This window comes from Battus philenor, unplaced genomic scaffold (assembly GCF_028537555.1).
Source record: "Battus philenor isolate CCGP_79_NKW_IND1 unplaced genomic scaffold, ilBatPhil1.0.hap1 SCAF_23, whole genome shotgun sequence".
NCBI classification, from domain to species: Eukaryota; Metazoa; Arthropoda; class Insecta; order Lepidoptera; family Papilionidae; genus Battus; species Battus philenor.
In genome coordinates, this window is record NW_027181686.1 from 12789689 (window position 1) to 12817536 (window position 27848).

Sequence of the window (27848 nt, forward strand, 5' to 3'; positions counted from 1 at the left end):
CTTAATACGTTCATTGCTGATATAGACTTCCGTCATAGATTTCCAACAGGACCTTTTTTTTTCGGTGGGGGAAATCTTCCGGTATTCAAGATGCCCTGCCTCTGGGGGGAGGACAGGGGTATGTGGGATTCCTACCCACTAAAACCCCTCCCGGTGGTCGCCCTATGCGCTAAACGGGGGACCGCGGTATCTCCCGGTTAGGGATCGCCACGCGGTCTTCCCTCGCGCCTTGCTATTTTTCGATAGCCCGTCCCGGGGTATGCGTGGATACGCTACCCCCGAAACCCTCGTGGTGCTATCACGATGGTTCGAGACCACGTCGAACCATCGTCCGCCTCAGAGTCGCCGAAGCTAGTGGGAGTTTAGGACTCCCACTCTAATCTTCCGCGACTCTGAAGGCCCAGTTTATGGTAGGGGAGCATCATTCATCGGAGGGCCGTCGCGAGGCACGTCTCTGCGCTGACGGCGTAGTCTCCGAGCGGGATCTGTCCTCTGCCGATCCCGTTCGGCTGCCTCCTTCTGGACCATGACGGTCTCACAAAAAGAGGCCACGGCCCTCCATGCCGATGACCCACTCAGCATCGCCGACACGACTGCTGGCAAGGAAAGGTCCTGTCCGATCTCGTCCGCCAGAATCCGCCGCTCCGACTGCCACGCCGGGCAGACCGCAAACGTGTGCGAGGCGGAATCCTGGGCGGCCCCTCCGCAGTGGAAGCAGTTCGCCGTCGCTTCGCGACCAATCCTACACAGGTATTCACCGAAGCAACCGTGCCCGGTGATCATCTGCGTAAGCCTGTAGGTGAGCCTTCTGTCTCGTCGCTGCATCCAGGCCTCGAAGACGGGCAGGATCGCTCCAACGACCCGTCTGCGCGCATAGCGCTCTTCCGAGAGCTTAGCGCGCCACGTCGCGAGCGCCCTGCGCCGTTCCTGCCGTCTGACCTAAATCTAGAAATCTAGAATCTAATACAAATGTTCTGAAGGCACACAAGGTCGGCAATGAGTAGCAGCAAGGATCGTCGATTACATCGTGGTCACCAACTTTTGCATATTATTTGAGGCCGTCGAGACGGAGCTCGTGTAGCATGTCTTAGCTGCGAGCGACCGCTTTGCGCTTTTTGAATTAAATCACGTCGCACTTTGTTGCTACTGAAATTAAACTTTGACTTGTTCCTATTGGCTGGCTCCGTCCTCTTGAAAATTTGTGATGAAATTTCGCTTCTTTGTGACAATAAAGTTTTTGGTTTCGTTGACATTTTTAAGGGTTCTGCAACTGACTTTATTCGGGACCCTCGGGTACAGGTACGATGAAGCCGGGATTCAGTTTATTTTGATTTGATGTGGTTTGATATTTCTGCAATGTTCTTGTTTAAATTAAAACTAAAATTCTGTGTCTCCTCTGAAGTAACACGCGACAGTGCCATGCTCACACTTTGAATAACTGCTTTAGTACGGTAGCGTTTCTTTTTCACTCTACATATCTATATAAAATAAAATATTTTTTCTTTTGAAATTATCAGATATTTTCTTTGTAACAGAACTTATGGCTAGACTAGATAAATATATATATATATATATATCGATTCGTAGGTGCTTATTATATAGAAAAACCATCGGTCATTGAGGTTGAATCTGCTCGTGCCTCGCACCAGCTCGAATGCATCCTATCTACGACCGGCGCTCCCCGTATCGACCTGCTGCCGTCTGACTGTTCCCGGGAAACCGGCTGCCTGCCACCACCAATAAGGGAGCACCGACCTGTGGCGCAAAGTCTGAACAGGCCTTTTTTAATATTTTTTTTTGTTGCTGATTTCATTGTTTTTTTTTTTACTTTACCACGCCTAGTGCAGTGAACCTATACTTTATCTACCGCACATATCTTCCGTCGCTCTAACACAAAAGACTCGTGTGGTTGGTTACTAAAATGGGTATTGTGATTGGTTGTATAAATCAAGTTAGTTCTAGGATTGGTTAACCTACCTTTAAGGTAATAAATACAGAGTTTCGGCAAATAAAATTCAATTTTGAATATTTCACGGATCCTTCCGTTCCGTGAACTCTGTTCCAATGAATCTGTAAAAGGCCCCAAGTCTCAACATTAACTTGACCCGAAACAATAGCAGTAACATTCATTCTGTTCCCTGCACTCGAGTTTTAATCTTAACTCCAAGAGACAGTCACCTAAAAGCTTACACAGGATGTGGCGAATGAATGAAACTACATCGTCAACATTCGACATTTATTAGACAACAACTGCAAACATTTTTTGGTTTTCATTTAAACAAGTAGAACAAGGCTTTCTATTCCAAATTTAAAATGTAATTTTAAAATTTAGCACGTTATACCAATCATTACACAAAATACTACGAACAATAACTTACTTCGAAGTTGTAGCACTTGGAACATTTTTAATCATCTCATTAATGATCGCAGCGCACTCGTCGCTGTCGAGGATGCTGTAGTGGTCGCCGACGATGCTGCGCACGCGCACCGACGCCGATGTGAACCGGCCCAGGCTGTAGTCGTGCCGAGCACCCGAGCACACTGTGACCTCATGCGTTCGGACTAATGTAATTGGTGACCTGATCCTGCTCATCGCGTCCGCGTCCAGCCGCTCCAATTGCAACATCCGCTCGTAGATACACGTCGAGATGGACTTCAAGAAGTCCCTTGAATACCCCACTTTGAATTTCAACTCATCGATCAGGTAGTCAATTTTCTCATCTATAGAAAGAATGACTTGGAGCTTTTCTTTCACGAAGCGGACGTCGTGTAACTTTGGGATGACCACGTTCATCACCAGCGCGACGGCGTGGTGCTGCAGCTCCGTTCGTATGTGCGCCTTCAGGTGGGCTTTGGAGAAGACCGGGGAGCCGTCCAGGGCGCACACTTGACCTTCGTAGCCTGCAATAAATAATAAATGATATGGCTTGATCGTTCCATCTGAGACACGCAGTCTAAGCATTTTTAATTATTGGATAGTAACGAAATTTTAAATGGATTCAAAAAATTCGTCACTTTTAGATTATTCCATCCTTAACTTGTATTCGATCAATATATTAATAACATATGTTATTTTTACTTTCTTTTTGTACCATAATACATCCTAGTTTAAATACACTGTTTTTTAAACACATATCATCATCATATCAGCCAATAGGCGCATAGGCGTAGGCAAAGGCAAAGGCATAAGCATAGGTATATGCCTCCCCCATGGATCATATCTTGCGCTTCTCACATCTAGAGACTTCCCTCGACCTGAACAATGTCGTCGTATACTCGTCGTGCACATATACTCATATGGTTTACCTACATCGGCGCGACACAGATCAGATCTGTTCGTACAGTATACAACAAGCTTTGCTATTTACGAAAGAGGCTTTTTACGCAGGTTCCTCAAACAAAATTACTCAGAGATATTACGGAAGAGGTTTAGATAAAGCATCACATACGTCCTGCCTATATCTTAGGAATTTAGATCTTACCATCTTGTTCCAATTTTGCCGCCAACTCCAAAACTGGAACTGTTCCAAAACTGTAACCCAGGAGCAGGAACGGCCTTCCCGGTGTGATTTGTTCTTTAACGGTCTAGAATTATATATAAAAATTAAATTCATAGTTACAGTACAAAAGTTCCGTGTCATGGTAGTGCTACGACTAAAACGTCCATTGTACTCGGCAGATGTGTTGCTTCACGGCGCCGAGACAACAAATAACCGTGGACGTGTACTGACATTTCACGCATAATTGCGTAACTACGCGATCACTCAACTATAACTCTGCGAACATCCTAAGTGTTCACGCCGCGATCTCTACTTCACTTGGACACTTGGCAACTTGGCAACTGATGCTATGTGGTCGCTTCGTTTAGCTAATTTAGCACAGTGCCGCAACATTTGTACATCGCACCATAATCAATTAATTCTTTTGTCAACGCGTAGCTACATGATAACTGGACAAAGATAGTGTAATGAATTGTTAGTGGCGTTAAATAAATAAATTGTCTCTGAAAGGTTTACTTTGATAGAGTCGATTACCATATAAAACCTGTCGACCATGTCGCAGAGTCTGTCGTTCAAGTGCAGTCCCGGCTGCAGGATGCACACTGCAGCGTTCAGCTTCCTGCACAACCACTCCAGGTTATACGAGCATCCGTCGATGCCAGGGATTAGGAATACGTTTTCAGCATTGCATTCGTTATGCTAAAAAGAAAGCAATTGTTGATTTATTATTACTTTTAGTGTTATGTACGTCGTGTCGTTGTGACACACCAAAGATAATAGAACATTTTTTTCATATAGTTATACTATGCCATGCAACGCGGTATTAAATACTGAATATTGTATTTTAGAATCAGGGGAACTCTCCGCTCATTGACACGTAAAATAAAATAAATTGCAGAATTAGTTACCGTGTTCGACAAGCGCACGTATGGCTTTCGCACCATCTCTTCCTCACCAAAACTCCTCCAAGCGATTCTAGTCGTTTCTTTATCTGATGCTGCTAGCACTTCTGCTCCGTTTGCAGTGGCATTTTCTTTCATATTCATTTCAGCGAGCCTAATTTTAAAATAGATTTATTTAAAATCTTTTTATCGCTGTCAATTTTGTTACAATAAAAAGATTAAAATAAAAATAATTACTTGGCAAAAGTGAGATTTCTGATCTCATGCGCGGATAAGAAGATCCCGTACTGCCGTTCCAAGGTCTGCTTCAGCTCGGTGGAGATCATGCTGTCGATGCCCAGCTCCGCAAGGGCTGCCTGCTGCGACACCGACTTCAAGTTCTTGATGCCTGCAAACGGATGCGCATTAAACGTTTTTATATACAGTGTGATTGGTAAAAGATTTAATTTTGTAGGTGAATGTATTGCTCATTCTTGTCAATTAATATTTGAACTTGGAGCCACTACGCAAATGGTGCAAACCATTACCAGACAGCGATAATGATTAAAAATATAAAACTACTAGCTGATCCCGCAAACGTTGTTTTGCAAAAAAAATTTGATATTTTAATTTACAAATAAAAAATAAGGGTTGATCGTAGAGGGGTGAAAATTTATGGTTGTATGTATTCTTGTATGCTGTATCATAAAAAAATAAAAACAAAAAATTTCGTTAAAAAAAAAATTTAAGTGTGAACAACCTTTATCACTTAGGGGTATAGAAAATAGATAGTAGCCGATTCTCAGACCTACTGAATACGCATATTAAATTTGGTAAAAATCAGTCAAGCCGTTTCAGAGGAGTTCAAGTTCGAACACCGTGACACGAGAATTTTATATATTAGATATTAATTTAATTTTAACAATTTATTTTATGATTCAATATTAATTTCTTTCAGACATTCGAATTAATTTATTAAGCAGCCTATTTCTTTTAATTTCCCTTAACTTTTGAATTGGTTTCTGCGATTTTAGAAAATTACTGAACGTAATATGCCTTCTTTTTGGAGGCAATGAAAGTCTTTTTAACGCCAGCGCTTTTCCGTAGAACGTATCAACCGCATAAAACAAAACCTTACAACATACCAACGGCATGATGAGTACATAACCAGCTAGTCAATTTACACGCAGAACATTAATTTTCTTTGACACCTCGCTGTGCAAAAACCGCGGGTTTAGATCGACGCTAAGCCTCGCAGCTGAAGCCGCACCACCTACCCATTATCTGCGCGACGGTGTCCACTATGGTCTCGACATCCGCGGCGCCCTCCGCTTTCTCCGCCACCACGAAGGAGGAAACAATCACCTCGTCGCGCAGCAACAACTTGTCCAGGACGTCCAGACAGCAGGCGATTGGTTGCGTCACTGTGCCGGCTATCTCGTACGTCCGGTTCGCTTCGGTCATGTCCGCGACCACACCCACCTAGACGCAGATAAGGAACTTCAAGTACTAGGGTCACGAGAGATTTTTATCCACGGACACTCACTATTATCTCAGATATTTAGTCGCGATGCTGAGTTGATAGTTTTCTTTTGGTATCTGGAACAATAATAATATGTACCCAACACCGTGCTCCCAGGGGAATATATGGGTTTACTGACAACTAAATCTCTTTCGATGACAGTCCTCGTTGCGGAGTCAAATCGCGTCGACGTCCCACGATATTTACAACAGCGTTAAGCGGGAAATTCAAACTTCCCCGGCATCTTCGCACGTTATGGCTGTACGAGAGTCCTCTGTGTAGTTTTCTTCCCCTCTCCACCATCTTCTACGTCCTTCTTTTGTTAGGAGAGATAGCCTTGTGTACCAGGGTACTTATGTAACCTCTAGAGGGAAGCAAGTAGTTGTTTGATAATATTGCCCGTTAAAACTCTCTTCTAACTCTTATTACGTTAGGAAGGAGAGTTTCGGGAACTCCTGCGATAACTCGCGGTACCTTTTCTTGGTATATATTTGGGGATCACAGACAATTTTCATCGACAGCCTTGTTTACCATGCGTAATTCGATAGCATGCTGCTGTTCTTCCCGGATTTGCTGCAATGGAGCAAGAATCCTCAATGGCCGAATACACGACACCTCGTTGGCCGATAGATGCTGACACAGCAAGGCCTCCTATAAAGATCACCACAATGGCCAGCCTTGCGCCGCCCACGTTTGGAACCTTCCGCAACCTTGATTATATTGTCGGTGCAGCTAGTAGCGAAGCCACCCACCCCGCGTCTATGGGCCTCGTGGTCACCACTCGGCAACCTTTCGGCTCCAACGGCCTATGATTGCATGTCATACGCCTCCCGCGAAGATTGCCATTATCACTAGTCTTGCTTTGCTTTTTCCGGATCCACTAAGTGGATAACGACAATGATTGTATTTCTTGATTTTATCAAAAACAAGTAAACCAATGCTCCTGGTGCTACTCACGTCTCCCACCGCGCCCCACTGCACGGCGAGTGCGTGCAGCCCGCTCGCCCGGCGCCGCTCGCACACGCGCTCCATCGCCGAGTTGGCGAACGCGTAGCTGGTCTGGCCTGCGTTGCCGTGCCCGCACGCCAACGACGAGAACACCACGAACTTCCTGCGTCACCACGCCTACTATTATCATTCTACCAGACACCCCCTATCACACACTTACGGCTCCCTCGTAAATATACAGAGTAACGCAAGATTTTGTGAAATAGAGACAATGTAATCGGTCAAGATATTTATTAAGCACAGGCTCTGACGAGTTGCCAGCCTACCAGTTTTTCATAGGATGCACTTTGAGGAGTGCTTGGAGGCTCTTTTCGGACTGATTGAGCCGTCTCCATTCCTTTATCGGACTACTAGGCGCAGGCAAAAGTTTCATACATACGTTGTTGACATATACAAAAGTAGAACTGAACGGTTTGGTAGCTCGTTTTTGGTGAGAGTCGCCAAGATTTGGAGCGACCTCCCTGGTTTATTTTTCCTGATGAGTTGAACTCTGGAGTCTAAGAGTAGAGTGGGAAGGTTTCTTTTGTATGGGCGTGTACAACCATCGTCTTCATCTACACTTTCCATCAGGTGGGATGGAAGACAAACGCATATTTACGTTACGACTATATAAAAAAAATTTGAGTTGAACTCTGGAGTCTAAGAGTAGAGTGGGAAGGTTTCTTTTGTATGGGCGTGTACAACCTTCGTCTTCATCTACACTTTCCATAAGGTGGGATGGAAGACAAACGCATATTTACGTTACGACTATATAAAAAAACTTGAGTTGAACTCTGGAGTCTAAGAGTAGAGTGGGAAGGTTTCTTTTGTATGGGCGTGTACAACCTTCGTCTTCATCTACACTTTCCATCAGGTGGGATGGAAGACAAACGCATATTTACGTTACGACTATATAAAAAAACTTGAGTTGAACTCTGGAGTCTAAGAGTAGAGTGGGAAGGTTTCTTTTGTATGGGCGTGTACAACCTTCGTCTTCATCTACACTTTCCATCAGGTGGGATGGAAGACAAACGCATATTTACGTTACGACTATATAAAAAAACTACATACAATTAGTAACTCTTTTGTTTACGATATAACAATACACATATGTGTTTGAATACATGCATATTACTTTAAACAACAAGTTTTTTGAAAATCCTAGACAGTGAAACGATTTGCTCTACAACAGTGAAAAGAATTTTGTAAAAGTGACCAAAAGAAATCTGCATGGGTGGGTTGGGGTGGAGTAGGTTCTTCTTAGATCAAGGGAAGAACCCTTGTAGCTTTAAGTCGGAGGATGCCATTATAAGAGAGCCTTATCTGATTCAAGTTTCTGTTAATTTGGGATCGTCGGGCATCTCATGGCGTTCACAAGTGATCACCGTAACTGATCATGTGAGGATAAAATGAATAAATTGATAATAGTGTGCATACAAACACACATGTCATGTAGTTATGTGAGCTCTCTTTCTTCTCCCGTAATTCTCTATCGTCTCCTACAGCCAGTCAGTCTTTTTCTATTTTTGATATAATATCACCAGTCCACCATTTAGATGGTCTTCCATTTTTATCTGTAGTCCTTTCCAATGTGCCGCTTTTATAGACAATCTATTGTATTTTAATCTAGTTATTAATGATTGCACTATAGTAGTGAAGTATACTCACTGCAGCGAGGGGCACAGGCGACGAGAAACTCTATCAAGATGTATCGTCGCGAAGGCCTTCGACTTCAGCGATGTTCTAAAGCAGTCCGGCGTCTGCTTTGCGAATGTAAAGTCTATGAATTTAGCTGCAAGGTTGAATATCGCATCCACGGGGCCCATCGAGTTGGCCAACCTCAGCACCTGCTCGCAGCCGGCCTCCGTGCTGACGTCGTGAGTTGATATCTCCGCTCTGGCTCCGTACTGGCGCCACAGCCTGCACGCAAAACAGACTTATGAGGGCCGCCGATGCATTATATATGAAAAAAAGTTTAAAATAAAATTTAAAAAATCTTATGAATCGTTCAAAGTTTTAAAGTTCCTATTGCCATATAATTCCTTTTAGAAAAAAAAATCACAAAATCGTCTTGACAATCTAAATAAAATTTTCATTGTATAAATGTTTGTTAAACTTAAACAATAATACTTTTTTTACATTTACGTTTTGATCGAATATAACCTTTAAAAATCTTACTTCTTTGTAAAATATTCAAATATTGTGAACAAACGAACACAAACATTTATATACTAGCGACGTATCCACTGGCTGCCGGATGATTAATTGCAAACATATGGCAACGTAACTCCAGTAACGATAACATTAAAACGGTGTCTGAACTGAAACCTGCAGAGGTCCGAGCTCGCTACTGCCGAGCTGATATGCGAAGCGCCGAAGAGAGGCTGGGCGTTCGCATTGGTCCAGGAGCCGTATATCGGCGCTATTGGCGAGATGAAGCACTACCCAGGGACAAGGGTGGTACAATGTGTCGCGCGAGGCAACGGGGAGGTTGTCAAGGCGGCCTTTGTGCTATTCGACGACACCATCGATATCACTCAATGTCCCCAACTCACGTCTGGCAACGTTGCCGTGGCCAGGCTGAGGACTGGGGCTTGGGAGATAGGGGGGGTGTCCGTCTACCTGGAGCCTAATATGCCCGTCGGACCACACCTGGACCGGATCGGCTCGGCCGTGGAGGGCTTGGGGACTGCCAACGTGGTGCTGGGTGGCGACGTCAATGCGCATAACACCTGGTGGGTTAGCCGGTCCACGGACCGAAGGGGGGAGGAGGTCTCAGCCGCCCTCGACCAACTGGGGTTGCACGTGTTGAACCAGGAGTCTGAGCCGACGTTTGATACGCATCGGGGCGGTAAGCATTACTCCAGTCGCGTCGACATTACTGCTTGCTCGACCACCCTGCTCGACCGAGCGGTGGGCTGGAGCCTCGTGGACGACATATCCTCATCGGACCACAGGGCAATTGTGTTCAATCTGAAGTTTGAGAGGTCCCAAGGCACGGACGTCAAGCGGACCACGCGGCGGTACACTACCCGTAGCGCAGACTGTGGCGAGTTCCATCAAACTGTCGCTCGGCTGCTATCGGATCGCTGCCTGACGCCTACCGAGGTGAATCAGATTACCGAAAAGGGGGCGTTGGACAGCATGGTCGGTCGGTATGTGGCACGGGATGGAAGGAGGCAGTGGTCGTAGCGTTGCGGAAGCCAGGTAAGGAAGACTACACGCACCCGAAATCCTACAGGCCCATCGGACTTCTGCTGATTTTAGGCAAAGTCCTGGAAAAAATGATGGTCCGTAGGATCCGGTAGTACACAGCACCGTATATCAATCGTCACCAATACGGCTTTATACCGCAGAGGTGTACCGAAGACTCCCTGTATGTCCTAGTCCAGCATCTGCGAACTCAGTTGAAGGAGAACGAGATCGCAGTGCTGGTATCATTGGACATAGAGGGAGCCTTCGATAACGCCTGGTGGCCTGCTATACGGTGTAGACTGGCAGAGACTCGCTGCCCCGCGAATCTGCGGCGTCTTGCTGACAGCTATTTAAGCAATCGCAAAGTGTCCGTACGGTACGCGGGGGCAGAGTGGGCCAGAGAGACCACCAAGGGGTGCGTGCAGGGAACCGTAGGCGGTCCAATCTTCTGGACCCTCCTCATCAACCCCTCTCTTGGAGGAGGTGGCAAAAACCGGGACACACTGCCAGGCGTTCGCAGATGACATCGTGCTGGTCTTCTCGGGGCAGAAGGCCCAGAACATCTCAAGTCGGGCCAACGCCGTTCTCGCCCGTGTTCATGAATGGGGAGTCAAAAATAAGCTGAGGTTTGCACCACACAAAACAAAGGTGATGGTGCTAGCCAACAAGCTGAAGTACGACTACCCATTGCTGAACATGGGGGGTGAGCCGCTTGGCCGGACTGGGGAAGTCCGGATACTAGGCCTCACAGTTGACGATAGGCTCACGTTCAAAACACATGTGAAGAACGTGAGCAAGAGGGCTCAGGGCCTCTATCGTCAGCTTTGCAGGGCTGCAAAGGTATCTTGGGGTCTGAACTCGGAGGTTATCAGAACGATGTATCTGGCGGTACTGGAGCCGATCATTTTGTATGCAGCGAGTGCATGGGCGCCGGCGGCTAGGAAGCTGCTGGTTCGCAGGCAGTTGGGCGCGGTCCAGCGAGGCTTCGCACAGAAGATCGCGAGGACTCACAGGACCGCGTCCCTGCACTCGGACCTCATACTTGCCGGGTTGCTTACTCTGGACCTTCGAGTCCATGAAGCAGCCCGTTTATTTGAAATAAAAAGGGGTTATTCCCGGCAGGTGGTAGGGGACCGAGACCTGGAGATACCGGTCCCAGCTACCTGAGACTACCACACCCGTCTGGTCAAGTTGGTGTGGAGTTCTCCTGTTTGGGGGAAAGTGCGGAGAAAGTCCGACTTGCCACCGCGGCTGCCGATCTGGTAATTTATACCGACGGCAGCCGCATAGAGGACAAGGTGGGTGCGGCGTTCTGCGTCATGCGGGACGCCGCAGAGTTGCACACAAAGAAACTCAAGTTGGGCAACTTCTGCACTGTATACCAGGCAGAGCTGCTGGCTCTAGCGGAAGCAACGGGGTACGCGGCCAGCGGGTCAGCGCAGTCATGCGCCATAATGAGCGACTCGCGTTCCGCCCTCGAAACTGACGCAAGATCGGACACCCTCCATCCTTTAGCGTTCAGAGTGAAAGAAAATTTTATGAAAGTGAGAGAAAAAGGGAAGGATGTAAGATTATATTGGGTGAAAGGGCACGCGGGGACGAAGGGGAATGAGAGGGTGGACCAGCTGGCCGAGGACGCGGCCCTGAAGAGTAAAAGAAGACCTGAATATGAGAGATGCCCCATTTCATTCATCAAGCGACAACTGAGATTGGAGTCGCTCGACGAATGGAACAGGAGGTATATGGAAGGAACGACGGCTTCAGTGACGAGGACATTTTTCCCGGACGCCATTTCAGCCTACCGCGTGCTCGTGGTGGACGTGGTCTCGGCCCAGCTCTTCACGGGGCACTGGGAGTTCTCTGAGTACCTCCACAGGTTCAAGCTCAAGGAGGACCCCTCGTGCTTCTGTGAACCGAGCGTGGACCAGACCGTGATCTACCTTGTGGCCCAGTGCCCCGCATTCGGGGGACTCCGACTCGAATTTAAGTGCCGGTCTGGCGTAAAAATCAGGGAGGAAACTCTGTAAAACTCTGTAAAAAAATTATAGGAAAAGCAATAGATAAAAATAAAGACTAAAAAAGTAAAAAATTGTAAACAGATAACACAAAGACAAAATAAAAGCAAAATAAAGTAATGTGATATAGAATAGTATTAGAATATAAGTAAAAAATGTGATATAGAATATAAGAAAATATAGTAATGAGGAATGAATGAAAGGCGATACAGAGCGAAAGAGAAAGATAGTGGAATTGTGGAAAGAAAGAAATGAACGACAGATAATATGAAGTATGAAAGAAGAAAAAGAAAATAAAAAAATGTTTGTGAAAAAATAAAATAAATGTAAACAAAAAGTCCCTGTCCCACACCTGATACCCCCTATCTCCGAGAGGCTCCCAATAACGGGAGCCATTAAAAAAAATACTAGCCTCAGTCTGGAGGCCTGGTACCCGTTGCTAACACCCCTGGAGGAAACGATCACCAGCTTCCTCGCGCCCCGTATCACCAGCCAGTCGGCCAGCTCCAGCCCGAAGCCGCCCAGCCCTCCCACCAGCACGTACACCCGCTCTTCTCGACAGATGTACCTGCACGACACGACAAACTATTTGAACACATTTTTAGACATCCTATGAAAACACACCTCATAATTACCAACTGATCAATTACGCTCACAATATTTCTATCGTTATATAAATTAATTCCGTTTTGATTCTTATTCTAAGCTATGGAAAAATTAAAATTTTTTTAAATACCCCCGTTTTTAGGAACCCATCGTTTACCCGCCATGTGCGGAGACATGCAACCTCCTGCATTTCGGGTAAATTATATTTTCAGTTTTTTTTTTTTTTTTATTTACATACTCCGTCCTACCTTCTCGATATCTTTTATGCCTTCCTTCTGTCCTTCACATGTTCTACCTTGCGTCCTTTGCAAATCTTCGTCACAATTCCACATTGCATCTTGTTGCTAGTCATTGTGATCTGCGCCACATTTTTACGATGCTGAAGGATTGTAGGGCCTAGATTGTAGTCGCTCATCAGGTAGGTGATGGTTGCTCCATCTATCTTTCCCCCCAACACAGGACAACTGACAAGGATGTGCGCCATGATTTGATCCACCTCCGGATTGCATATGCACGAGGGACTCTTCTTGAGCTTGAAACTATACAAGTACCAAGAGAATCCCCCGTGCACCGTGAACATCTGGACCAGACATTTGTTCAACTGGACCATATTTGTTGCTACCAGTGTTACTTTCAAGTTTTTGTTGTTGTTGTGAGAGTCTACACTTTTTTAGTGTAGCGACTCTGAAGCGGACAATGGACACGACTCATTGTTACAATACCAGGAGTAAAGGTATCCATGCTTCGGGAAGATCTATTCATTTGTATAGCCCAGCAGCAGAAGCATGCTCTGAACTAAGTCCCAGAGAGCGCAGAGAACTATCTCCGAGTAGTTTTTAGAAAGCAAGAATACGACATAACCCTTCCTCTGTAATAAAATTCAGAAGATTTCCAACAAAATAAAAAAGTGCTCACCTCGGCACAGCTTCCACGAGAGCTGAACCAGCAGGACTAGACTCCTCCTCTTGTATTCTTATTAGTATCTGTTCAAACAACAGCATTAATTCGTGCAATTCAAAAACAATGCAAAGGATGCTATCTCTTTGCGTCTGATGTGGAATGATCTGGTCATATTTGAAGGTGCAACTGGAAATTTTAATCGTTACAAAGATACAGCTTATCGAAGAGTTGGTTCATGACACAATCTGCAGCGGTACATACCTTACCAACGTGGCGACCAGCTGCCATGTAACGGAAGGCGGCTTCCACCTCATCCTTGCCGAAAACGCATGCGGTAAGAGGCCGCACCGCCCCGGTGGCTATGCCTTCTACGATCAGCAACTCCAGTTCCTGAAGGGAATATGTAAAGATATGTAACTCAAATAGTTCGACGTTGAGGTAACGTCTTTTAGCACATGCTAGCCAACAAGTATAATTTAAGCGAATTTATCGTGAAACTATATTGCAGTTAACATTGTACGAACACGCGAATAACAAATAGTACCCTCGGGTTATTTATCAAACAGGTATATATCAGAGCTTCCAGGTTCCCTACCTCCAGTCAGAGGAAGGGCATCAGGGCGGTTTTCTGGTGATTAAAAAAATAAACCTCACGCAAGGACAGAGTAACTTGGACATGCAGATTTTTCTCTAGAGCAAATTCATATTACAAATAGAACAAATGAAACACCGTGCTACCACGAGTGCTGCAAAGCACTTGAAATAAAGTAAACCATAAAAATTATCCCTATGGTATGCAGTGCCTCTGAGTCAAAGATGAGGGACCCAAAAAAATGGGACAATTTAAATATTGTCTCCACTCCTCGGTAAAACCGATGGAGCGATCGACCCTTGCACTCATCCGGACACGACCGCAGGGTCGGTTGATTGGCAACTTTGAGTCAGAGCAAAGCCTAAACTAATTACAACACAACATTAGCTGACAATCCCCATGACGGCTGGTCTTGCGCTGCTCGCGTCCGGCAACTTCCCGTGACCTTGACCATATCGTCAGTTAACTTCGTGACAATTAAATCACCTTTCGCAAATCGTAGCTGTCGTCGTCGAAGATGTAGTCGAGCATCACGGGGTAGAAGGCGAGTTCGCGGCGCGAGCGCAGCTCCACCGCCGTGTTCCTGCTCATGTCGTATCGCCCGATCTCGAGGAAGCGGCCGCGGTGACCCAGGCAGCGCACGGACGCCTGCGCAAACAAACACACCCGAACACAACAAACTTTAAACGGATGTACTGTACTAACAGACTGGGATTTCTGGGGGTTTTAGGCTTGGAACTCTCCTAGCTTAAGTTGAAGTAAATCATAATAGTGCAGCACAATTTGATTCTGGTTTCTATCAAACTGGGCTGGAGGAACTCGTTCTACTTTCGAAACTCAAAGTCTAGTTAATTCATTGGCTGAGGTTAAACCATAAGGATAACTTACTAATATTCTCTATTTTTGTAAATGTTCATATCTAGTAAGACACTATGCTATGAATTTAGAATGTAGGCACTTAAGCTGAAATTAGTCTGCATAGACTTAATGTTGAAAATTAAGCCTGGTGTATTATTATCCAGGTAATTTACATATGCTGTTTGACGTTTTGGTTATATGTGTATCTATCTTGTATTTGCTCTGTTTGAAACTTGCAGCTCACCACCAACTTCTCTTCTGCCAAAGAATTAAGCACCAGGTCGACGCCCTTCCCTCGAGTCTCCCTCGTGACCATCTCCTCGAACGAAACGTCCCGCGAGTTACCAATGTGACTGTCTGCAACATATCACAAGCTTTATTTATTTAGATTCACTAATAACAGTTTATCATCATCATCCTTCGGCCCTGGGTCATCACTCACCACAAAGCGGTCGGCATCATTTACAAAACATTATAATCAGATATAAAATATGACATTAAAAGCAAGGATTATGAAACGTTGGTCAATGTTATATTATTATAGGAAGGCATGTATGCATCTAAAGAAATACAATAAAAATAAAAATCGGAATAAAAAAAATAAAGAAGAAAACTTGTGTGGAAAGTATATTTAGATAATGTGTGAAGTATGCTAGAAAAATGAACGAGAGGCTATAAAAAGAATAAAAGAGAATGACCAATATAAATATAGAGTTTTAAAAAAAATATTGTATAAATTGTTCCTGTCTCCATCATGATACGAGATAGAACAAGCCTCAAAAACGGGGCTAAATAAAAAAGTCCTGCCCTAAATTAGGCGTAACCCGTAATAAGTTGTGAATTAAATAAATAAATAAATAAAAATAAGATCTCTATCTCCACCGATGTCGCCATTTCTTGTGAAATAAATAATAAGCGCGGAAAAGATTATCACTTTTTAAAATGATGGATAACGGTCATGTGTGTAAAGAAAGAGGTTACCTTTGAGTGAAGGAAACAGTCTCTTGATGAGGGCCCTCTTGGCGGCGCTGCCGACCGTGGTGAACACCTCGCAGCCGTGGTGCAGCGCCAGGCTGATGGCGGCCTGCCCCACGCCGCCCGTGCCCGCGTGGATCAGTATCGACTCACCCGGCTTCATCTTCCCGATCACGATCTGAGAACAAATCACACACAGCCTCGTGTAGTATGTCTACAATATCATATGATCAAATTAAGTTTAATGAACAAAAACTTGTAAATAATGATATTACAGCATGTTTTTTTTTAAGTAATAACAAAGCTTTAGTATGTATTATTCTAGCATTATAAGAGGTATGATCAAAAAATACAATGAATATTTTTTTTTTATATCAGGAACTACTGTACCTACGTCTGTTTGAATGTAGACTTTCTACGATTTGATTCATTTATAAAGTCTGGAAAACTTGAACCAGTTGCGACTTTTCTATCAGCTTCCACAGCTAGAAGAGTAAGCTCATACTCGATGTTTTGTCGCGCAACAACGCGAACAATTTTCACTTGCAAAAACTGTCCGAGAAACTCATGAAATGCTAAAACTAGTGCATTTTTCTGATGAAGTTACTTTAAAGACAGTTTACAAGTGGTACAAGCGATTCAAATATCAGGAATGAATCGCTTGAGGGGGTGTTCAAATGTTTCAATCAAACAGAAGATTGGCGATCCGCGAGCTTGCTCAGAAACTAAACACCTCGTATGCGGTATCCATGGGGTTCTTAAGAGACCAGGAAAATGGGCCAATGGTTTCCTCCTCCATCACGACAACACAGCGCGCCACACATCGCTACTGATTCCCGGGTTTTCGGCAAAATAAAATATGACTGGCTGTCCATACCCGCCTTACTCTCATAATTCTTCTGAAAAATATAAATCGTGCAGAAAGAAAACTTTTTTGACGCAATTCTCGGCATTGAGCTACGACAGAGTACCAGAAGGGTCTTCTTTTCTTTAAAAACTTAAAAAATTTTAGGAAACTTTACGATGAAGATAAGGTAGTCTTTTTTAAGTCATGATGTGGATGCCGCTGTATATAGTTATAAGTTGCAATACTCTCTCACCATGGCGTAGTACACTGTGACGTAGGCGACCAACACAGTAGCGCCCTCTTCATAGCTCCACTCGTCCGGTATCGCGCACACGAGCGCGTTCTGCAGACTGACCATGTTTGATATGCCTCGCCTGGCCATAGCAGCCACACGGGACCCGCTGGAAAATATACAATATATTTTTACTACTAATAATCACGTGATAAATTCAAAAGCCGCTTCAAACCGGTTCTATTGGAAATCAACGGAGAAGACGTATAACTAGCTATGGACATCCTACAGCTGAAATTATGGCGACGATCAAATTAAAAAAAGTAGTATTATAAAATCTGTAAAAATCCTACTTCAGTATATAGTAATTTTACACGGTAGTTGGTGCCTTTTGGATTTGAGTTAGTAAATATTTTAAAATAATCTGTCATAAGGACAGAGTGAAAGTGATAAAAAAACTCGACTAGGTTGCAAACTTCTGTGATCATCTGTGAAGTGTTTATAAGTTGAGTCGAAATTTTAAACGCATGTTGATGTGTAGCGCAAAGACTGCGTTCCCTCTTGGACGACCTTTGAAACCCGTAATAAAGAAGGATACAGCGGTCCGGGGCTCCGGATAGAGATTTTGCTACGAAAACTAAAGCTCAGGCTAAGCGCGATCTGCGCTCTGCAACCTCAAAGTTGTGAGTATGTTGTTACTGACAGAGCAAACGTGACAATCCGTCAGACAAAAAATAATAATAAGCGCTTAAAAACATGCCAAACACTTTCAATTTTCCCAGGCTACATGAGAGGTAAACTAATTCACAAGCAACTCTAAAACTCTGGTGTTTCAGCGGCCCTACTCGTAGAATTTATATCCGGTAATACCTCAACTCTTCAGAATTGTAAACAGGTATCCTCCACGAGCATAGCTTTAATCGTATGAAGTCACGTGGGTGATCAGAACTGACTTAGCGGTCCTGCCGCAGACCTCGACGCCCTGCACGCAGTCCTGGTTCACGCGGCCACGGACCACTTCGTCCGCCTGCAGGCGCCCCGTCGCCGTCATCACGTCGCGGAAGTTCAGCGCCGAACACATCACCTGCCACATGAACATATAATACTGATTACTTTTCTTTTTAAACAGTCTCTGTGAAGATTTTGGTTTTCTTTGTCCACTAAATGCGTTTTTCTTTGCCAAAAGAATAATATCTAAAGTAAAGCAACCGTCTGCGTTCGCGCAATGGAGTCAAGTGACGTGGACAAATCATTTTTAGCAACCCTTAAATGTAATATTGATATACAAGACATGGACTGTTATTATAAAACACATCTTCATTTTAGTCAATCATTCAAAAGTGAGGACTTCCAATATCTAATGACTATCCCAAGAGTGTGTAGCGTGCATGCATAAGCAGCGTGATAGATCACAGCCTGCACCACCTAGGAGAAGTTTTGCAATTCTAATGTACGATATGTTAAATATAATTTGATTAAAATGACTTACGTTCAGTATTTCCGAGTCTCTATTCTCAGGAATGTGTGAGCCCAGTGATCCTTGGACCCAACGCAACGATGAAAGATCCCCTACCGTCTGAACGTTAACATAAGCGTGGGCGACTGGCGCGGTTTTATCCAAGTCTAGAATGGGCAAATGGCAGTACGAGCCCCATTGGTTCTGGAAAGAAAACAAAATATGAGTAAGAGATACACTAGACTACTTTGTCTAATATTATTTTCTGCTCACATTTTGGAAGACATTCATCATGAGGTCCTTGTTGATTCGCGGCTTGTAGAACGAGTCCTTCGGATCGAACTCCGGCGCGGACTCCCCGCTGATCACGTAGCACTGTATCAAGTTGCCACCAATTTCCTTCTTTAAGCAATTCACTAAGCCCAGAATACCGCTGTAGCAGTCGTTCCGCGCGTACAGTATTATCTTTTCGCCAGCGCCCACGCATTTCTTAACCTCGTCCATCCAAGAGTAAGAGTCGTCTTCAAGTTCGATCTTAATGCATCGTCCAATGCTGACTTCGTATTTCGGTCGCAGTAGAACTAACACTTCGCTTCCTGTCTTGCAAGCCGACACAATTGTACAACAATCGTGGTCAACGTCAGAATCCGGCAGAACGCGTTCTCGACTTAATATAAACCCTTCGTTCTTGAGCATTGCCGCGCACTGCCGGAGTTCCTGACAAAAAAAAATATAAGTCATGTCAATAAGAACTATCAAATGTTACAAGAGGTAATTAATTCAATTTTTCAAAGAAATACTTTTTTTACGCAGTCGACCAGGAGCTTATACTTTCTGATATGGTAGTCATAGCAGCACGACTACAGCAACCTATCCTGTCAAAATTCGTTCTTGAATCGAAATGTTAGATGTGAATTAAATGACAATACTTCATGTACCATAGAATAACCAAATCATGAAGGTGCCCTTGCTAGTCAAAAAACAATATATAAAATTTTAAGTTAGGGTTCGTACTGAGCCTTCAAGCTTAGGTTTTAACATCAAACTTCAGGCTAAACGAATACAGCGCCCTGTACCTTCAATTCGTGGGAACAACAAATTCCACATGGAACATGGATACTTCTCGCCAATAAATTTAACTCACATCATTTCTTCGCAGTAGGTCGGCTCCGACGTACAGGAGCGTATTTTCGACAGCTTCCTTATTCTTCTCGACTTTGATCTCCGGAGACACTTTCACAGGTTGATCCGACACTATGAACAGATGCGACTGCACGTGGGGCTGCACGTCCAGAGCGCACTTTATGTTCTCAATCACTGGCAAATAAGAATACTTAGAATATTCTTCGTCGACCATTTCCACGCACCTGATCCTGAGTGATTTTACGTTTTCGAGGACCAGCTGAACGTGCTGGTTGATAACGTCTTGTAACTGCAACAAAACAATGCTGAGGTGTATTATTCTCTCTCTCTCTCTCTTTCTTTCTCTTTATAATGTAAATAATTAAATACTGATTCCCGGTTAGTAACACCTGGTATTGATATTAAACTGGGAAAAGCAAAGTATATTTATTAATTTAAAAAAGTAAAATTCGAAAATAATTACCCCTGGCGCACCTTGATTGTTATCAAAAAACCGTTACAGTTTCACTAATAATATCCAGTAAAAGAATCCTGATGATGAAATGAGCCGGTAGACTCGGCGTGGGTAGACTTCCCACTAGTTTGACATAGCTAAAGTCACGGAAAGTCGCTGAATGCGGGCGGCGCGGGACCAGCTCATTTTGATGATCTTCAGGGGAGACCTATTTAAGCTGTGGGCGTCTATCAGCTGAGACAATGATTCAGTAAATTTGCTGCCTATTTTTTTCATCATAGATCTCAACATTTATGAAGTGATGGAGAAGCAGTCACTCTTTTCGTGACGGTGATACATGGTGTCGTTCTCCTTACGTATAGACAGGTGACTTAGAACGATAGCCGTAAATGGTAAATGAGGAGAGCTGAAGACTGACAACATATAAAGGTATTGGAAAAGGCTTATACCCAAAAGAAAATGAATGCAGTAGGCATAGGGTAACGATATTTTTAAACTAAATGTATGTTACCTGCATAGCATTTTCTGGAAAATTGGGAATAAACTTGTAACGTTGCACCGCCGGCGGGCCAACGGTTGACGGCTTCTTTAATATTTGCGCTTTTTGAACACCGCACACCTCAACGCCGCCGCATCTGAAATGATTTTGGTAGACATCGAATGACACCAACTAGACGGTATCCCACGGAAGATGTGGCGCAGTAGTGATCAGTCCAAACAGAGCAAATAGGAGCAGACATTTAACAATAAAGTTGTATGCTTAAGTGTCAGCGATTATTAACACAACAGATTTTAATGTTGTTTAATGTTAAAATAGTGTACCTAATGATATCCAAATCATGATTATAGCACACATCGATAAACTTCTCCCTCGCCTCCTCCGCGTTTAACTTGGCGATCTCAGCGTAGTGCAAGTCCACGTCGAAGACCAGCCTGTCTATGAAGGTAGGCAGCTGCAGGTTGCGCGTGTCTGCAGCCAGCAGGGCTATCTGCATCACGTTGTCCAGAAACGCAACCCAGTTGTCGTTCCATGAGACTCGGCTGCGGGTGGCTTCCACGTTACATTCCACCACACCTCGGAACTGGCCACTGGAAAAAACATAACTATTAATTCATTGTGTTAATCCCTTATTTAAGTTAAATAAGAATGACCTTAGAATCCGATTTGATAGAAACTCCTATCAAATTGAACTATTCTGACATCTTTCAACTTCAAATAGAGTTCCAACTGCGTCCAAATCTGGGAAGAGCCCCCAACAATAGAAATCAAATTTTTTGTGATTACTTTCCCAGTTAGAGAATATAGGCTGGATGGTATACATATAATAATGTTTTTTTTTGTCTGCAAATACGTACAAAATTATTTAAAAAACTGATAGACACAGTGTTAACACAAGTAATAAAAATAAGCTGTGTACTAGAACTGGTGCATCAAAAGTATTGGACCATGGCTGGATGAAACAAGCTGTGGCTGACTGCAAAGTTTGAAATATTCAAAGCTCTAACTGTATGACACTTCTTGAGTTCATATCTGAGTTGTCAAGAGGAACCTTTTTCCAATAGGGCTACTTTTCCATGGCTCGATAACTTGGAAGAAGGTCCATTTAAACACCATCAGATCCAGATCGTCTAAACTACAGATCAAAGTTAATACATAACCTGTACTGGTATCCTCTCAGTTTGAGCTCCTTGTAAAAGTCTTTGGCTGACATTCGCAGGAACCCGCCGTCTTCCAGCGGCGGCGGCAGCTCCACGAACTCTTCGCCAGGGTTGTCCTCGGCGCGGATTCGCCCAGTTACCACGGTGCTGCCGTTTTCGGAGAGCTGTGATATTAAGTATTTAAAGTTACTGCTGTGAAATGCTTAGTGTTAATTTTACAAAGATAATTTATTACTATTACAGTTTATTCCTTTTTCTTTTTTCCTACGTCCTTTAACTTTAAGTGACACTTCGCGTGTTATGTCTTTCATATTTTCCCATACCCCATCTAAATTGTCATCTATAGTTAAACCCTCAAAAGCATTTGTCAATTCTAATAAAGGAAGAAGAAATGGTGGACTCCAGAATGTGAAAACCCTGTTAAAAAAAAAGACGTAGTTACAGAATTTTGACGCAACAAGACGAAAAGTTTAGGGAAGAATTTAAGGAAGTGCAATTAGAAGCCAAAAAGGTAATTAAGAAAGCTAAAAGAGACCACCTTGACAAAATAGTCCGAGATATGGAGACCTTCGTCAGAAATAACGAGCCGAGAAAATTCTATGAGGAGGTAAGGTCATTTAGGAAAGAATACCAGCCCTCGTTACAGATGCTGGTCGGTGATACGGGAGACCTAATAACGGACATTGAAAAAATCAAGATGAAGTGGCGAGATTATTTTAAAGAACTGCTTAACTGCCCCTCAATAGAAAAACCGGCAACCGAAAGGTTAAATATCGAAGGGACTGTTATTGTTATTAAATATCGGAAGTACAAAAAGCGATAATGAGATTGATGAATCACAAATCTCCGGGCATTGATGGACTACCGGGAGAAATATGAAAATACGGAGGTGCAGATGTACAGAGAAAGTTGTACGACTTTCTCTGTAAGATCTGGGAGCTAGAACGCCAACCTGGAACACAGGAATAATATGTCCCATCCATAAAAAAGGATCCAGAAAAGTGTACACCAATTATCGAGGGATTGCCTCAGTACCGACGGCATATAAGATATGATATGTAGTGCTGAATAGGCTGGAACCGTATGCGGAAAAAGTTCTTGGCGACTATCAGTGTGGGTTCCGACGAAACCGCAGTGCAATTGACCAAATCTTTCTTCTTCGTCAGATCATGGAGAAGAAAGGGGAGTATGCTCAAAGCATCCACTCATTGTTTGTGGAATTTAGGAAAGCTTACGATGGCATCGATAGATCTGCGCTGTATAATATTGTGTGGCTTTAACATACCTGCCAAACTAGTCAGGATGGTCAAGACGGTAACATCAGAGAGCATTATGCGGGTCAGAGTTGGCGGTGAACTCACAGAAGAGTTTGCAGTAATCACAGGATTTAAGCAGGAAGATGCCCTGTCACCTTTGCTTTTTAACCTAGTTCTGGAACATGTCCTTAAAAAAGTGTTTGCGATGGAAGGAAGAGTAAAATTGGGAAAAGAGCATAAGGTTATAGGGTACGCAGACGATTTAGTGTTAATGGGTGGAAACTGCAACGAAATCCAGGAGTCCGCGAAAGCACTTGAAGAGGAAGCCACTAAGGTGGGTCTCAAGATCAATACTAAAAAAACCGAGTACCTCCTCATGAAACGATAAAGAATAAGCGTGTTAAACGACATGACCTTCATGTTGGAAACGTTTCATATGTGGGAGAGGCAAAGTTCCGATATCTAGGCTGCACCATAACGGATGACAACGCCAGAAAAGAGGAGATCGATATCCGTATCCAGAACTCGCTGAGATGCAGTGCAGCACTTCACAAGGTTCTAGTGTCTAGGCTCCTAAGCAGAAGTACAAAAGTCCGTATCTACAAAACCGTAATGCGACCAATATTGATGTATGGCTGAGAAGCTTGGACGCTAACTTTGAAAGAAGAACAAAAACTGCTAGTGACGAAACGCAAAATCATGCGGAAGATCTTGGAACCAGCAAGAAATCAAGACGGATCTTGGAGGCTCCGAAAGAATGCCGAAATTGTGACTTTAGTAGTACAGCCAAATATTGTAACGTTGCAAGTTAACGTCCCATAAATCTTAGTTAAAATTTTTACCAAAAAAATATAATCACGAGAAACGTCTCATAAATAACAATACAGCAAAAAATTGTTCAACCCTTAGCGGGTAACGGTACGTCTCAAGTGGCGTGGGGTCGTGGGAGCATGCTATTGGTTTAACGGATCTTTGTTTTTATAACAAAAATTCCAATGCGCTCGCGCACCAGCACACAGAGTTTACACGAGTGCTCGGGAGAAGGATCCTGGCCTCGGTCGCGTTCACTAGCTAGGTGTCGTCTCACGCACCGACGCACACTCTTTGTGTCGGTTGCGTTCACCAGCTACGTGTCTTCTCACGCGCCGGGGCCAGTTAGGATTTTTGCGTTATAAATTCACGTCTTGGTCCTATTCATTCTCTGGGCATCATTTAGTTCACGCCACAACCTTTAGATCGTCTCGCACCCCAAGGGGTAAGTGTTGAACAAATATTATAAAGACATCATTATTAAGTAGCGTTCATATATAAGTTAGAGGTCAACATTTTGTCTGTGTCCATAGTTCCATCATTATGTATTCATTATTACTTTTCAATTTGTTTATTTGTTTATCTCTTCTATTTTTGTTTTATATGCTTCACATTTTGTATCTCCGTTCTGACAGTAAACAATCACATCAACTGCTTTCGGTTTCTGCCCTTACTTCATCGCAAGCCATCTCCGGGTTTACTGTCAGCGGAGCAAATTGTACATATACTTATATATGTATATCATAACTGTGACATTTATTCACAGGTGCAAGTTTTATGCTGCAAGTTTTACACTGCGACTTTAATGCTGCAAGTTTTACACAGCAAGTTTTACGCTACGAGTTTTACATTGCAAGTTTTAGACTGCAAGTTTTACACCGTTGAAATTATATCACCGTGCACCGGAACCGACACATACTGCAACCTACCGGCGCTCCCTGCTCTCGACTTGCTGCCGCTTGACCAGTCCTGGGAGATCGTGCAGCTGCCTACCACCACCATCAGGGGAGTACCGAACTGCGGTGCAAAATTAGACCAGGCCTTCTGCCCACTACCCTAGATAATTAAACACATATATATTTTTCTTCTTGTGCCTCTTTGTTACCACTACCCTTAATTAATTAAATATATATATTTCTTTTTTTTATAACGGCACAATATCATCGGCGAATATAAAGCTCAACGAATCCGCTGGCTTGGTCACTTGGAGCGAATGGGATCGGATCGGAGCGTGAAGGTAGCGTACCTGGAAAAACCGAGGGGTCGAAGACCAGTGGGTAGACCCAAGTATCGCTGGATCGATCGCGTAGAGGCAGACTTGCGCGAATTGAATGTCAGCCAATGGCAGACGATGGCGCAAGATAGAGGAAAGTCTCTCGCTTCGGAGGCCAAGACCCACTTTGGGTCACTGAGCCAGCGGAGTAAGTAAGTAAGTAAGTTTAAAAGTTTAATACGTTAATATAAAACCAAAATATACAAAGGTTATTCGAAGCGGTCGTTGAGACCAGTTATCAAAAGCAGCACGCACTCTTTCTGTGGAAAAATTCTTTACTGGCAATCGTGCAGATTGTTTTGGACACTATTTTTTATCAGAAGTACCAACATTTTAACAACAATTGCATTATGTAACAACTAAAATAAGGTTTACCGTCGAAATTGACACATGTACAACTTCTTTAAATTTTATAGATATATAGATACGATAGAACTACGGTAAGGGCTCTTAGTCAACTTGCCAGTAAATCGGAGGAATGATATGTATGCTTGTATTTCTTTTAAAAAAACCTTTGGCAACTCAAATAACAAAAAAATCAATTTGACAGTAACACTCGCCTCAAATTCACCGCTGAGTTCGTGTATATTGATAGTGAACTCCAGATTTTGTTCAGGAATCGTGGTAAACCTGTGGAAACGGACGTCCTCGAAGACCACAGACATGGCGCTGAACACCTGCTCGCGCATCAGCGCCAGCGTCTCCCATACCAGCACCAGGTACCCGGAACCGGGGTATAGCAATCGACCTGCAATTAACTGTATGTTACTTGGAGATAAAATTCAACCAAGATCAACAAAAATTAGAGTAGAAACAGTATTTGCAAGCAAGCGTATGAAAAAAGTCGGATGACTGTTTTTAAAAGGTTTATTAAAATTGACACGGACATATTATCATCAATCGGTGATCAAATTCTTTTAATTTTTTAAAAAATTGGTATGAGTTTCTTACAGATTTCTTTCGTAACCATAATTTATTTTAACAAACTCTCAATATTGAATCTTGTTTGCGTGACTACGAACATATATTTCTTTAAAGACTTAACAGAGAGCGGTCAAATCACTTCGTGGATGGGCAGTTTTAATGGAAATAATACAAGCTGATATAAATGTAGTTAATTCATGTTTAATAATGTTACGTACTCCGGGTTCTGACTCGGAATGAAACACCACAGGTTCACAAGGAGTTCTTTATTCACAAATCAGCGGGTCATCCTACTTTAACACAAAGTATACTTACGCTTAGTCCAAACTTCGCTTCCAAATTGCACAAGAAATCACTGTCCAAATAACTTACCAAGTAGTCACTTTATATCACTGATTGTAGATCTTAATCTTATAACTCGAAAAACAACACTGAACTGTCAACATGGGGAGTGCACCTATTTATACTACGGATAAGTTTCTAGTAAGTTTGAGATAGTACTCGGTGAAAATATCCGAGAACCGTACACAATAATCTATAAATAACATCAAGTTCACGCGTGTTAACGGCACTTTTGTGTGTTTGGCGTTAACTTAGGTTCCATGTTTATTGTTTAGAGGGTTCTGTAATTTACAATATTGTGCGCGGAACTGTAACGTAAGCAAGAAATGTATCAAAAAATGTGTTAGAACATCTGTTGTGATTAGAATAGCTACCGTCGATGTAGTGGCCGGTCAAGAACTCGTTGCTCTCGTCTTTAATGCGCACGCTCACCGTGCGCTCGCCGGTGGTCAGCTTGCCGCGGGACTTAAACAGATCACACTCCCTGCAAGCAAAATCAACCTCCGTGAGACAACCCGATACAACTTTATTACTTTATTCTTAACGTCAAACTATGAATAATGATACGTTACCAGTTCTCTCCGTGCTCCCACTCTACTAAGTGCGAAATCATCGGCGTCTCCTGAGAAACTGGAAACTCGACTTCCGGATAGAGATTCGCCAGGTCAAGATCCACACCAGCGATATACAACCTGAAAACACTTTTTGTTACATATCCATGTGGTACACCAATCACGAGAGCATTGCCAGCTCGCTTACCTTCCCAAAGCGTTGAGTAAAACTTGTATATTATCGTTACTGTCCACTTGAGACAATTCGATGTTGACCGGATCCAAGTGACTTTGTTTTAGAACTTCACGCAGAACTCCCTGATCAGCCATCTGAACCGTAATGGCCTCTTCTCCGCCCATCAGCTTGGAAATCTCTTCGAATAGGACCGGACTCTGTCGTATAAAAGCATTTTGTAGTTCATTTATTCAGTAGAACGTTTTGTATTCACATCTGGACAGATTCAATCGTTCTAAAGAGAACTTATAAATCTCTAAAAGCTCTAGTCAAAACTATAAATCGACACGTAATGTAAAATATTTCCAATATATTGATAGAAATATTTAGGGTATAAAAATTTATGTATGAATGAATAAATTATCGGATTTTTACTGGATCTCTATGTAACTGCCTTCTGGTGAGCAGTGCAAGAAATTTTATGAAATGAAAATCAAAGTTCATTGAAACTTCTTGTCTAGTACAATGTACTTAACATATAACAGTTAAACTTTTCTTTACGTACTTATATTTGACATCTCTTTACTAATACCATTATTCCAAATTTTATTGCGGAAACTACTTTTGAGCAACGCTGACAATAGTGAAGTGAAAACACTTGTACGATGGCTGATATGTTTTGAGGTTGACCTACC

The 27848-nt window shown here is 43.3% G+C and overlaps 1 protein-coding gene across 1 annotated transcript; it reads right to left on the minus strand.

Moving 5' to 3' along the window:
* Positions 1-2347: 2347 nt before the first annotated feature.
* On the minus strand, positions 2348-26906 carry LOC137924411 (fatty acid synthase-like). The gene is made up of 24 exons (XM_068767810.1): positions 26802-26906; positions 25722-25909; positions 21823-21986; positions 20986-21252; positions 20675-20798; positions 19711-19998; positions 18840-19283; positions 18600-18770; positions 18064-18194; positions 17132-17279; positions 16038-16209; positions 15301-15413; positions 14685-14846; positions 13868-13996; positions 13622-13689; positions 12513-12668; positions 8559-8810; positions 6861-7014; positions 5659-5863; positions 4640-4790; positions 4409-4556; positions 4035-4199; positions 3483-3585; positions 2348-2901 (listed from the first exon to the last, which is right to left on the minus strand). Exons 2-24 carry the CDS (start codon positions 25848-25850, stop codon positions 2375-2377), a joined length of 4371 nt encoding a protein of 1456 aa, XP_068623911.1. The 5' UTR covers positions 25851-25909; positions 26802-26906; the 3' UTR covers positions 2348-2374.
* Positions 26907-27848: the final 942 nt, after the last annotated feature.